General features: G+C 37.5%; 1 protein-coding gene and 1 pseudogene across 7 annotated transcripts in view; one reads left to right on the forward strand and one right to left on the reverse strand.

Moving 5' to 3' along the window:
• Nucleotides 1-14,723, forward strand: part of POF1B (POF1B actin binding protein) — a 101,664-nt gene that overhangs the window by 38,397 nt on the left and 48,544 nt on the right. For all 7 annotated transcript variants that reach the window (XM_067722604.1, XM_067722605.1, XM_067722606.1 and 4 more), the window contains one exon: nt 152-253. In XM_067722604.1, coding sequence (XP_067578705.1) covers nt 152-253 — 102 coding nt within the window. The remainder of the gene's footprint in view (nt 1-151; nt 254-14,723) is intronic.
• LOC137216395 (small ribosomal subunit protein eS1-like) lies at nt 10,829-11,652 on the reverse strand (annotated as a pseudogene).

Consider the following 14,723-nt stretch of genomic DNA (forward strand, 5'->3'; position numbering starts at 1 on the left):
TCTCTCAGAACCTTTTTGGGATGTCATTCCACTTTCCTCCTAAAGTCTGCCACTACCTCAGATTTTATTGGAGAATGCATATTTGCTTAAGTTCAGATTCCTCTGAAAAGGTAACTTTCAAAGCAAAACACAGTCTTTACTGTCTTTATAGGAACCACTGTCGCCATTCCTAAGAGGAGGCCATTTCTTTCCAGGAAATAATGCCATTTATGAAAAAACCATAAGAAAAGTGGAGAAGCTAAATACGGATCCGGTAAGTGAAATTTGTTTTAAGGCTTATTTTATGTGTATACTTTTGAATTATGAATATTTTAATAGAGCTAAAATGACCTTCAATTGTCAAGTGCCAGGCAAGCTCGCTATATAATGATACCTCATTATATCTACAGCCCTTTGTATCATCCTTAACACTTTCATTTCCATTTCCTCATTTGAAGTATTGTCCGCATTTTACTGAAAGGGAAACTAAAATAAAGATATGTCCAGTCACGGGGAAAATTAAGAATCTGAACTTAATATAGATATCTCAATGCTTTGTATGTTTCTTTTAAACGAGGCTCACAAAAATCATAAAACATTGCAATTTTATCTTAATTCATTTAATATGAAGTGAATTTTTAAATGAACACTATCTATGAACAGATCTGTAAAATACTGTATACTGTAAAAGGTCTAGAAAGCTAAAGCTTGAAGTCAGTTTTTGAAATTCCATTAAGCTAAATTGAGAGACCAAGTACAGAGTACAAAACTGCAGCAGGGTGATGGTAATTCCATGGCATCTAGAGCTCCTCTCTCCCCCTGCCCTTCCGTCCTTTAAGCAGAGTTGTTACTGTAACCAGAAGAGGTTTCACAATGATCTCCTCAGTGGGTACAAGCATTCGCAGCCCAGACAAATCCTGGGATTTATCTCTTGAACTAGGACAGTGTTTTAGCTTCTTAGGGCTGTGGTAACAAAGTATCACAATCTGGGTGGCTTGAAACAACAGAGATTTATTGTCTCACAGTTCTGGAGGCCAGGACTATGAAATTGCCATGTTTAAAGGGCGATGCCCCCTCTAGAGCCTCTATAGAAGGAACTCTTCCCTGCCTATCTCCTAGTTTCTGGTGGCCTCAAGTGTTCCTCAGGTTGTAGGTGCGTAATTTTAATTCTCTAGTGTCACATAGCACCCTCCCTCTGTGTCTTCACCTGGTCTTCCCTCTGTGCATGTTTGTCTCTGTGTCAAATTTCCTCTTTTTATGAGGACACCAGTCATGTTTGATTAGGACCCATCCTGTTGACCTCATTTTAACTTGATTACCTCTGTAAAGACCCTGTTTCCAAATAAGTTCACATTCCGAAGTACTGGGAGTTAGGACTTCAATGAATCTTTTTTTGGGAGGCACAATTCAACCCAAAACAGGCAGTTAAATATTATCAAATGAATTTTGATCACAAAATCATTTTTCTCATATACAACTGAAACATTAAAATATACTAAATTCTCTTTTTTTCATTTTTCTTGGCATGAGAACATGTCTTATTTTTATGAGCATTTATGGGCAGTTGTTACCCAATTCATAGGAACTAATACATCATTACTCATTTGATACCCAATAAAAATGAAAAAGAGTAAACTCTCAGGATCATAAATATCCAAATCTTTAAGATTCTAGTCTGCTTGGAAAACTGTATATAGTCTGAAGGGTTTAGTAGAGTACATATTAAATACATATTTTCCAAAAGAACTGCAGAATATTTCTGGACATTATGATACCAAATAGAAAAATTTCTCAAAATATTTTAGTTCTTCAAAAGGCATTTTCCTCAAGCTACCAGATTATAACATCTGTCCTTTATCTAACTGGACAGCCAAAACAATGTCTGACACACTTTAAATAGGAAGGAATGTTTGAGACACATCATTTCATGCTGCTTCCAACTTCTTGTTTCAAAGAGAATAAACAGCTTTTCTAAATCTTGGCCCTAGAAGAAAATATTGAATATCCTACACATTATTATTGCTATGCATCTGGAACAATTAAAGAAGAATTCCTTTAATAGAACATTGCTGCTACTTACTGTTAACTAGAATATTTACTTTTACATGTCCACTTTTCTTATTAATGACTTAAATGATTTGGGAGTTTTGGAACTGCCATGGGAGGCTGCCCAAGGTAAAAGGAAACATGCATACAACTGCTTTGACCTAGCTGAGTTTCCTCAGTGACAGAAATACAGTGGGATGAGCTGGATAAAGCCAGAGTCTGGATGAACCTGTTTAATGTCATATGAGACTAATCCAAATGGGACTAGCTCTTAGGAGATGGGACCTGTCCAAAAAAAGAGGTATTTATAGTAGAAGGGTGGTAAAGTGGTGTCAGTTTCAAGATAATTATCCAATTCATATAAATTGTACTCTGTGTATATTTTTCTTGAGCAAAAAAGATAAGATATATGGTAAATCAGAAATGTTTGATCTTTTGTACATTAAAAACTCAGCTTGTGGTATACTTCAAAAGTATGAGAAATGTATGAATATCTTGCTTTGGAACAATAATTTTAGTAGTCAGGTGTGAGGAATGGAAACTGAAAACCTGCTAAGACTTTAGTGGTACCAATGAGTGGTTCAGATGCCAAATAGGCTCAGGAAAACCACAAGACATCCCAGATGGAGAAACTGTCAGCATTCTATTCAACTGATGCGTTAATAAAGAAAGATGATTGAGAAATGGGTTTTGTTTTATTTATTGTCCTTTCAAGTTTTTTCCTAATCTGCTTTTTAAGGGACACATTTATTTTTTCAGGAGGAATTCTACTTCAGTAGTGTACAAGCTCCCCACTGGTGAAAGCGTTCTCTGACTATCACTTTGACTTTATCCTAATCTAGTGTATGAAGGTATTTTGTAACATAAAAGAACAGATGATACATTCACCCCCAAAATTTGTACAAAAGTTACTGATAGTACACAGTCAGGCTTCTAAACTGTAGAGCTCTTACTTAGTGCTAGCATATTTGTAAAGTAGGTCATATTTGAAAAGAGCCTAGAGAAAATAATTCTATGAACTGATTCTATGACCTTTATTATCTATATGTCTACCAAGGCAGTGTCTACTTGTAAAATGTGTTTCTTTATATATATTTTTTTTTCTTTCAAAAAATTTTTGTATACATGAAAAGATATTTGTATACATGGTAAAAAATTTCAAAGCATAAAAAGTATAAAAAGGTACAAAAAGAGTGTGAAAAGAGAATTAAAATGTATATAGTGAAAAAACAGCTTCTTTATCTTGATCCTCTTGTCCCTCAGTTCTTCCTCCCAGAGGCAGTTACTCTTAAAATGTTTTTTGCTCTATTAATGCATTTAAAAGCAGCTGTATATATTTGTAAATACACATGTATGTACATTAAAAATATTATACAAAAGGAGCATATTATATTCATCCTTATGCATCTTGCTTTCTTCATTTAATATAGCTTGAAAATTGTTCCATATAAAACTTAAAATTTGAAGTGCCTTACTTTATTAATATAGGTCATCTTTCCAACAGTCAAAAGGAAATAGAGCATTGAATTTATACTTTCAAAGTTAATTGTATGTGCATGAATGTAGCATTATGATTCAAATAGAGTATGTTTTTCTTTGAAAACTGGCTTTCGGGTGCCTGCTTTCAAAGTAGGATAATAACAAAATAATATAGAAAATTCAAGCATACCTGAAATCCCCCAAACTATAACCAGATATCTATTTTTATTCTGTGCTCTACACTTACCAGAAAAAAGCCATGGTAAATAAGCAAGCAGATAGCAAAGACTTAGTTTGAAAAGAAGTTCCAAAATATTTTGAAGACAGTACAAATTCAGTTTAATGTTCTGACAGAACTCTGAGCAAGAAATCGTGAGTTCCAGTCCCAATTTTGCCATTAATTATTTGTGTCATTATAAGTAAATCATCTTACTTCTCTGGACCACATGGTTATTTTTTTTTCACCTGCAGAATTAATGGGGTGGATGATTATTAAGTTGATGATGATGATGACAATGATAATATATGATAATAATAATAATAAATGTTAATTACCCACCTACTTTGTACTAAGCACTTAACAAACATTAGTTAATTTACTCCTCATAGCAACCCAGTGAGGTACATACTATCTCCACTTTTACACATGAGGAAACTGAAGCTTATAAAGGTTGCATATACAGTTTCTCAAGATCACAGAGTAAGTGGTAGAATCAGAGTTAAAATCCATGTTTTCTGAATCTGAAGGCTTAGTCACTGTTTTCCAATCTTTTTAAATTTATGCTTGATTTTCACAAGCATAAGAACTTCACCTGCCCCCACTGTGTTTCTAATATGCTTCCTGACATTGAAAATCACTACATTATATTATTTTCTAATTTATATCCATCAACATCTTCAGTATTATTTTGTAATTAGATCCTGAAGTGCCTGTTGAATCATCAAAGAAATATTAATATTAATATTCATTATAGTTTTAGTGTTAAGTATAACTGTAATATTAATTTAATCAGAACATGCAATTCTCTAGCCAACTTAGGTAAGTATTTGGATGTTTACAGCCACCTGATCAAATAAAAATAGAGTTCAATACAATTTTTCGCAATGGAATAATTGGAAAAAATAATATATCACTTATTAAAACTATAAATCCTAGGGCTTGAATTATCTTGTGAAAGAACACATTAAATTTTTTAAAGTGGATTCAGTTGGCTTTTCTTTTATTAGTTATTTTTATTCTGAGTGACTGTTTTTGGCATGTGCATGTATTTTAGGAATGCTATCCTCAGGTTCAGTGCCCTCATCACATTGTCTAACAGCCCCAGATCTTCCACTCTCTACACTATCAACAATCCCATTCTAGCCAGCAAGTCCAAACCATCACAGGAAGTGATTCAATTTCTACAAACACTGGAATTGAACTGTATCATAGTGACTCAAACCATACACATAAGCAGGTAAGATTAATGAGCTGATTCCTTGTAAAACTGAAATAATCTCTTAAACACTGCTCACACCACTGTATAGGTACCCACATTATTTTTTCATCAAAATATTGAGGAGTTATACCATGAAGATTCATGTTTTATTATGGCATTTTTATATATTTATTTTTTAACATCTTTATTGGAGTATAATTGCTCTACAGTGTAGTGTTAGTTTCTGCTGTATAAAAAGTGAATCAGCTATATGCATACATATATCTCCATATCCCCTCTCTCTTGCGTCTCCCTCCCACCCCTCTAGGTGGTCACAAAGCACTGAGCTGATCTCCCTGTGCCATGCAGCTGCTTCCCACTAGCTATTTATTTTACATTTGGTAGTGCATATATGTCAGTGCTACTCTCTCACTTCGTCCCAGCTTACCCTTCCCCCTCCCCGTGTCCTCAAGTCTATTCTCTACGTCTGTGTCTTTATTCCTGTCTTGCCCCTAGGTTCATCAGAGCCACTTTTTTTTAGATTCCATATATATGTGTTAGCATACGGTATTTGTTTTTCTCTTTCTGACTTACTTCACTCTGTACGACAGACTCTAGGTCCATCCACCTCACTACAAATAACTCAATTTTGTTTCTTTTTATGGCTAATATTCCATTATATATATGTGCCACATCCTCTTTATCCATTCATCTGTTGATAGACACTTAGGTTGCTTCCATGTCCTGGCTATTGTAAATAGTGCTGCAATGAACTTGTGGTATATGATTATTTTTGAATTATGGTTTTCTCAGGGTATATGTATTATGGCATTTTTAAAACAAAATTTTCCATCTCTTCTCAGAAGACAAAATAATTCAGGTTTATTAATACATTAAATCTATGAGGGGAGTTAAGAACTGATCAATGAACACTTAATTTCTAGCTGATCCTCAGTTCTAAAATGGGTCCAACAGTTGTGCAACATTAAATATTTTCATGAAGTATGATATTTAAGTGAATAATGAATTGGAAGTGATATTGTCTAAGATGATTATAATGGTCACCATGTGACCATTATTTTTTTATGTTTTCTTTGAAAATATGGCATATTAAGTCAGAATAGGCATACATTTTATTATTTGTTACATCAACAAAATAGAAACTAAAACTTACTTGCTAAGAAGAAGTATCTTGGGATGCAATCATCAGTGACTAATTTATGTTCTGAATACTTTAGAATCTTGTAAACCTCTGTTATACATGTGTTAAAGGAAAAAAGATTGTCTTGTTTCTTGGAAAAACTAACAATTATAACTGGAACTGTGGGGAATAATCCACCCTTTGTATTTTTTCATATTTTTTTCTAATAAAGAATAGCTTGCTCAAATTGACCGCTCTCATAGGCAACTCCTACAGAAAGACAAAAGAAAAAGAATAAGAAAAAATAAAGAGGGAGCCTGCCCACATAAGGATATGATTGTTTTATATTAAATATGAATGAGATTATTTCTAAGGACTGAAACTTGAAATATACACTTTGGCCATATTGGTAAAAAAGAAGCACAAAAAATTTAATACCCACGTTTTTCCAAACTAAAAAAGCCTTAAATTATCATGTATGGAAATACTGGTCTTTAGAATTACTCTAAAACATGGTCCAGATGGTGTTGAATTTCCTAAATTAAATGGATTAGTAATAGCCATTAGAAAGACATTTTATTAGGTTAAATAATTTGAAATTGTCATTTTTATAGGTCAAAGTTGATCAAAGAGCAACAGTTTCATACGGTTCAGTCTAATACTTAACTTCATTACGCTTCAGTTTCTTCATCATAAAATAAAGATTCATCATCCATTTCTTACCGGGTTATTGTAAGAATAAATTATGTCATGTATGTTAAGCACTTAACCATTGTTGAGTGCTGATGATAAGTACTTAAATGGTAATTACTAATTTTTAGTAGTAATTATTATTTGTAAGCATTAAATCTTCATGCCAGGTACTATGAAAAATACAAATGTGGGTAAGACATTGTCACATTTCTCTTAGGTGCTTATTGTCTAATAGGGGAAAGTCGCAAACACATAAAACATTATACAAAGCAAAGTGTTGTCTGTTATAAAAGAGGATCATGCAGTGTGCTTTGGGAACAGAAGAGAGAAGAAATTAATTTCAGCTGGGAGATCTAGGAAAGCTTTGTTGAGGAAGAAGAGATTGTCCTGGGTTTTGAAGAGTGAGCAGAATTTCCAAACGTGGTATTGTGGTGTGTGGCATGGACATCCTAAGAACAGGGAATCACATGAAAAAAGTCATATATTTGGGAAAGTACACTTTGGGTTTCAGGAATAGTGGTTTGGTTTGTATGGCAAGGAAGACATGAGATGAAGAGTACTAGAGTGTAGGGTTAAAATGATACCTTAAGGCCAGATCATGAGGTCCTTCCCACTGCAGGATCTTAGCTCCCCAACCAGGGATTGAACCCAGGCCCTCGTCAGTGAAAGCACAGAGTCCTGACCACTGGACCACCAGGGAATTCCCGAATGTTAAGTTTAAAATTTTGAACTTTATTTGGCAGACAATGGAGAAAGGTTGAAGGTTATTGAGTAGGAAAATATTGATAGGTATGATTTAGGAGGTTAATTCTAGAAGCTTTGCACAAGATAGATTGAAATATTGATTAGTTTTCTTCTCACAATGATCAGATGAAGAAGGTATCATTGTTGCCTTTATTGTTCAAGAGAAGGAAACTGAGGTTCAGAGAAGTTAAGTTACTTGTGAAGGCTTGCATAGCTCTAGCATGTGGTAGAGCCAGGATTCATATATAGGTAGCCTGACTCCAGAGCTTATTGAGAGTTCCCTCTGGAAGTTGAGTCAGTAATGTGGAGAGTCCTTGGTCAATAATGTAAACATGAATAGGACAGTGGATTAATAGTCTGCCACTGGGGAGATATTCATGCTATAACAGAAAGTGGACTAGCTTCAGGGTAGGAAGACCTGGGTTCCAGTTCCAGCTATGTCCCTTCTAAGCTTTGTGTTCTTAATAGATACTAAATCTCTCAGAAATATCCTCATCCATAAATTTTGGTAGTGATGTCTACCTCACAGGGTTGATGTAAAGACTAAATGAAAATATATGTTTGACATGCTTTATAAACTATAAAGCCTACAACATGAAAAAATACCACAGAGAAGAAGTTGCAGAGAGATTATTAAAAGCTAAATATTCCAGTAGTCAAAGTGTAAAACTTAAACTAGGAAAATGACAGTAGGAATGGAGTGAGGGACAATTATCAGAGATGGGAAAAATATCATAGGATTAAGAATCTTGTACAGTGACAATGGTAATGCTATGATATCCTTTCATTAGCTTAGTGCAACTAATAATATATTTGACCAGACCAGATATTGTCTGTTTAGAAAATAGGCAGAGATTGGTAACTAATATATTACTTTCTATTTTATTATTCATCTTTTAGTTTGAGATTCCGACTTAGCTTTGTTAAAGGCTGGAGGCTTTTTGTATACTTTTCTTCTGGTTTTTCAGTATTTTATATGGATAAAGTTGAAGTGCTTCTGAAAATGGAATAGTGCCCTGGGAAGCTTAGAGCTGGTAATTTCCACCTATGTGGATTACACAGGATTGGATCCATTTCTGGTCAGAGTAGGGATGGGGTAACCCGATTGTGCAGATCCCATGGACAAAGTAGGGCAGAGAATGAGTTGTCTCACCTAGGCTCCTTGGTGTTTACATGTGTCTTCCACATGAGTGGAAGAGTCTCTGAAGAGTAATAGAGCAGATGTCAGTTAGGCTTCTTTAAAACTAAAGGATGACCCATTTTCAGTTTGTGTTTAGAGTTAAATTGTAATTCAGAGGTAGTATAATAAGGTAGAAAGAACACAGACTGTCAATTCAATTATCTGGGTTTATAAAACCTGATTCTACTGAGTTGCATGATCCTAGGTAATTGACTTTAACTGGACTGAGGTAATCGACTTAACTGGACTGCACCTCAATTTCCCCATCTATAAAAGAGGGGGAGAATCACACTTAATGTGCAGTGTATCTACAATGGATTAAATGAGGTAAAATATGTAAAGTATCCAGCTTAGTGTCAAGCACATACTAGGTACACAAATGAATGTTTGATTCTCTGCCTTTTCCTCCCCCAACCCCAGTCCCCAAATCTTTCAAAGCATCAAAATAAAAAATTGGTTTCCATTGTAATGATATTCTTTTTAAGATTTATTTATTATTTATTTCCTTATTTTATTTATTTTTGGCTGCATCTGGTCTTAGTTGAGGCATGTGGGATCGTTCGTTGCGGCACGAAGGCTTCTCTCTAGTTGTGGTGTGTGGGTTTTCTCTTCTCTAGTTGCGGCACACGGGCTCCAGGGTGCATGGGTACTGTAGTTTGCGGCACGCGGGCTCTCTAGTTGAAGTGCAAGAGCTCAGTTGTGGCTCACAGGCTTTAGTTGCTCCGCATGTGGGATCTTAGTTCCCTGACCAGGGATTGAACCCGCGTCCCCTGCATTGTAAGGCGGATTTTTTTTTACCACAGCACCACCAGGGAAGTCCCTGTAATGATATTTTTAAATGAAACTAAATCACCTTTAAAGTGCTTTCCAAGAAGCAAAAGGCATTAAAATATTTTTGAAAATTAGATGTCCAAAAACCTGGCTCCAAAATATTTCTAATAAAACTAATTTATGTATGTTTTCCATGGTTCTCCTTAGAAAGATCATTATTTTGGTTTCAAATTCGAAACAGCACCAATCACATTTCTTTCCCTGAGGACATTAAGAATAACATGCTGTGATCATTTTCCTGCCATTAGCAAGGAACAGATAATTTCACATATGTTAGTGACAGGGAAAAGCTCAGCTGGACTCGTTTTACAAGTTGTTATACAGGTGGTGTTTATAAGAAAGACTCAAATAATTATATATATTGCATGTACAACTCTTTTGCACTTGGCTTGAGGCTTCCAAGAAAACTTTGAGTCATGGGAAGATGTCAAGGGAAGAGTCCTGCTCACTTGGATAGTGCTATTGCCAATGGAAAATTCTCCAACTTGTGATGCCTTTCTTCTGTCATTTGAAAATTTAATTTTTGTCAACATCAAGACAGCACAGATCTTAGTGTCAGGTGCTTTCTCTGACAAGTATCCAGGAAGCTTGTTACAATGTTTATTTAACATAAGTCGTTCACTAATTATGGAAACTCTGGGCTGCTTAGCTTAATAAACTCAGCATTTCTGCCTGTTCCCTCATTCAGTCACATGTGACTCCAGTCCTTCTCCATCTTTTTTTTTTTTCCTTCGGTACGCGGGCCTCTCACTGTTGTGGCCTCTCCCATTGCACAGCACAGGCTCCGGACGCGCAGGCTCAGCGGCCATGGCTCACGGGCCCAGCCGCTCAGCGGCATGTGGGATACTCCCGGACCAGGGCACGAACCCATGTCCCCTGCATCGGCAGGTGGACTCTCAACCACTGCACCACCAGTGAAGCCCTCTTCTCCATCTTTATTGCCTTCTCCATCCCCATTATTGAAAATGAGTGTCTTTTGTGCAAAACTCTATTCCCTGCTATCCTTTCCCCAAATTTAATTGATATCTGTTTTGGACCCATTTTTTCTCCAACACCACCCTTATCTGTCTCCAGCTACCTCCTGCTCTTGTGCCCTTTTGAACTCTTGTTCTGTGGCAAACAAGAATTGTTATTTATTTACTCTTTTAAAAAGTTTTTATTTTTTTAATCAAAATAATACATATAGATAGCATAAAAGTTCAAATATTATTAAATGGCATAAAACAAACAGCAAGTTCCTGTCCCAACCCTTTCCATGCACGCCTGATGCCCAGAGGAAACCATTTTCTCTTTTGTTTTGTTTTGTTTTATCACAAATAAGATCTTTTATTTGTCACCATTAAAAGTCTGATTTTTAAACAGATTCTTGGACTGGTGGCTCACATCCATTAGCTCTTTCAACTTTAGCACCTGTCTCATCCCCAGCAGCTTCTCCAGAACTACTACCATGTAGCTCCATGAGTTTTCCCAATTCAAACTTGGGCTCTTCAGCATTTTTACTTTTCTAACAAAGACATCATGGAGTGGATAAATAGATTGGCAGGCCTTTTCTATGTCTTTTCCAGTGCTGTCTGGAATCAACTGATTGACCATCTCTTTCAAGTCATTTGTCTGCACCTCTTGGGTCATGATTTCCATCATCTTCTTGAAGATCTGGCAGACCTGCTGGTGCTGGGCATAAGAGGTCTTCTGAATCTGATTGTTGCATTTTTTAGTAAAACCCACACAGAATAGACGAAGCAAATAACCATCGGTAGTCTTGACATCAACGTGAGCTTCAGGCATGGTCTGCCATTTTTTTACCATGGAGCACATTTTGTCATGGGTAAGATCCATGCCATGGAAATTAGGCAGTTTTTGCCCTGAACATCCTCAGTAATAAGCTTGAATTTTCTAAATGCAACTTCATCATTCTGCAGATCAACAAGGCTCACTTCAAAAACACGACCCTTGAGGCCATCAGATGCGATTTGGGTTCCTTGAGTTCTTGTGATAGTGTTTTCCCAATATTTCTTATATTGAACATAGCTGGTGCTTTCACATCATACCAATCTTTCTTAGAAAATGGGTCAACGACTTTCTTCTTGGCTCCCTTTTTACCCCCTTTTGTAAGGCGCTTGTTCTTGCCGACTGCCATGGTGCTGCTCAGAGAGCCAAAAGGGCGGAAGTTAGAGGCAACAATTTTCAACTCAGCTTTTTTTCTTCTTGTCTTTACTTCCATATAGCTAAATAATATGGGTATACTTATGCTGCTATTTTTTTGATTTATCAACGTTGTATATTATCTGTTGGTAATTCTGGTACATAAGGATTTAGTTCTATTAATCACCCACCTACCTGTTTACATCCCTTTCATCATCTCAGTATAGTTAAATCCCCATATTTTGGGCTAAATCATTATTCAGTGTTTATATTATTATTGCTATGAAAGTATTATTTACTGCTGAACCAATTTGTGTACTATTTTGCTGCTTTTATTAGTATAACTATTATTTGCTGGTGTTAATAATTCCCTAAATGTTTTCATTTGTTTGGTTTTCTATGTATCTATTGCTAATTATTTTCTGAGTACAATTTTTTTTTTTTTCGGTACGCGGGCCTCTCACTGTTGTGGGCTCTCCTGTTGCACAGCACAGGCTCCGAACGCACAGGCTCAGCAGCCATGGCTCACGGACCCAGCCGCTCCGCGGCATGTGGGATCTTCCTGGACCGGGGCATGAACCTGTGTCCCCTGAATCGGCAGGCGGACTCTCAACCACTGCGCCACCAGGGAAGCCCTCTCAGTACAATTTTATACAGTCAAGTCTTCTGGTTTTTGTTGATCAACCATTTCCTCTCTTTAAAACCCTGCAATCCATATACACCTCTCCTCTTGGCTCATATTATCACTACTACTGACCTTCTAGTCACTCTCATCATCCTTCAACAGTTTCACTGGCACGCTTACAATCTTCTCCCCACTTTCCCCTGACCCCTGCCCTGGAATCATCTATGAGAACTTCTCCACTCAAATGATAGATCTTTCTCATGCTCTGTCCTCATGGTTCTTCATCACCTTTAATTTCTTCATTTCTACTACATCTTCAGCTCTCATAGACTTTGGCCACTCCTTGAACCTCCACATCACTTGAAACTGTTTCATCTGGAATTCTGAATCTCTCTTTCTCTTATCATCACTTTCTTACTTCATCTCCTACTCCCTAATTCCCATTGAGCCTTGCCCTCAACAAGCTCTCCAGCCCTCAGTTCCAAACCAGGCTGGTGTCCCCTGTCAGCTGATTCAACAATGCTCTTGCTAGAAACCCTTAAAATTGTTGCCTTCTCTGATTAGTCCTCATTTTGCTAATCTCTTACTTTGGATAGACTGCCATCCACTTTCTCTGCACCTAGATTTTGACTTCGTGTGCTAGAGAAAGTTCGCAAACTAGGCCAATTTAGTCTAGTACAGATTATCTCTGTCTTGCTGGATTCCTTCTGTTGCTAGACAGTCCTTTTAGTTAATTCTGATTGACTTGCCACCCCAGTCCTCAGTATATAGTCTTTATTTTTCCCTCTTCACACTCCAGGTCCCATTGCTGTTCTCTTACTTTCTGCAGGTAGCCTTCCCTTCTACCAAGAATGGGCAGTGGAACTCAGATTTTAATGTGTATCAGAATCAGTTGGCTGACCTGCTTAAATATAGATTGCTGGGACTTGATAGTTTGCATTTCCAAGTTCACTCGTTATCCTAATGCTACTTGGTCCAGGGACCACAATTTGAGTTCACTATGCGAACTCCTTCAACACCCTACTTCATTGAAAAATTTCTCTATACTTTCAGTGAACTTTTGATTCTTCTGATCTTTGAGAATTAATAATCTAACCTTGTCTTCAAGATGACTCCATTAGCAACCCTACCAATCTACTGACTTATGATCTCAATCATTTTTGTTCCCTTCACTTGCAAAATCCCTGAAGGAGGAAGGCATACTCACTGCTGCCATTTCCTCATTACCCACAGATTCCTTAACACCTTGAAAACCAGTTTCTAGTTTCAACATTCTTCTGAAACTGCTTTTATTGACCTCTAAGTTGCAAATTCCACTTCCTTTTTTGCTTCATTTTCATCTTATTCCAGTTCGAATAAGATGGAATAGTTGATAATGTTGATCCATTGTATTCTTGATATTCTTTCTTTCCATTATACTGTACTGCTGCTTCTAATTCTTCTCAGGCTCCTCTTCCTTCTTTCATCAGATCTTCCCCAAAGACACATCCCCTTGGCCTTCTTCTCCTTTCTCTACCCCTTCTGCCTTGACTATATGGTGTAAAAGCTTGACTTCTATTACCTTTACATATCACCTTTACATGGACAACTCCCCAAACTTCCCTCCGAAGCTCTAATCTATAATTTTTTGTGTGTGTGTGGGACGCGGGCCTCTCACCACTGTGGCCCCTCCTGCCAAGGAGCACAGGCTCTGGATACGCAGGCCCAGCGGCCATGGCTCACGGGCCCAGCCGCTCCGCGGCTTGCAGGATCCTCCCGGACCAGAGCACGAACCCGCGTCCCCTGCATCGGCAGGAGGACTCCCAACCACTGTGCCACCAGGGAAGCCCTAATCCATAATTTTTAATGGACTAGTTGATGTCTCTACTTGGCTGTCCCACAGTCACCTCCAACTGACCATATACCAACTTTTCATTCTATGCCCTCCATTTCTATTAATGATATCTTCAGTGCACTAATCACCAGACTTAAAATTTAGCATTATTGGGCTTCCCTGGTGGCGCGGTGGTTGACAGTCCGCCTGCCGATGCAGGGGACGTGGGTTCGTACCCCGGTCCGGGAGGATCCCACATGCCACGGAGCAGCTGGGCCCGTGAGCCATGGCCGCTGAGCCTGCACGTCCAGAGCCTGTGCTCCGCAACTGGAAAGGCCACAACAGTGAGAGGCCCGCGTACCGCCAAAAAAAGAAAAAATTAGCATTATTTTTTTTAGATTATTTATTTATTTATTTATTTATTTTATTATTATTATTTTTGCTGCATCAGGTCTTAGTTGTGGCACGCAGGATCTTTGTTGAGGTGCGTGTGATCTTTCATTGTGGCATGTGGGCTCTTTGTTGTTGTGCACAGGCCTCTCTCTAGTTGTGGCAGCGGTTTTTCTCTTCTCTAGTTGTGACTTGCAGGCTCCAGGACGCATGGCCTCTGTAGTTGTGGCGCCCAGGTTCCA

This window comes from Pseudorca crassidens, chromosome X (assembly GCF_039906515.1).
Source record: "Pseudorca crassidens isolate mPseCra1 chromosome X, mPseCra1.hap1, whole genome shotgun sequence".
NCBI classification, from domain to species: domain Eukaryota; kingdom Metazoa; phylum Chordata; class Mammalia; order Artiodactyla; family Delphinidae; genus Pseudorca; species Pseudorca crassidens.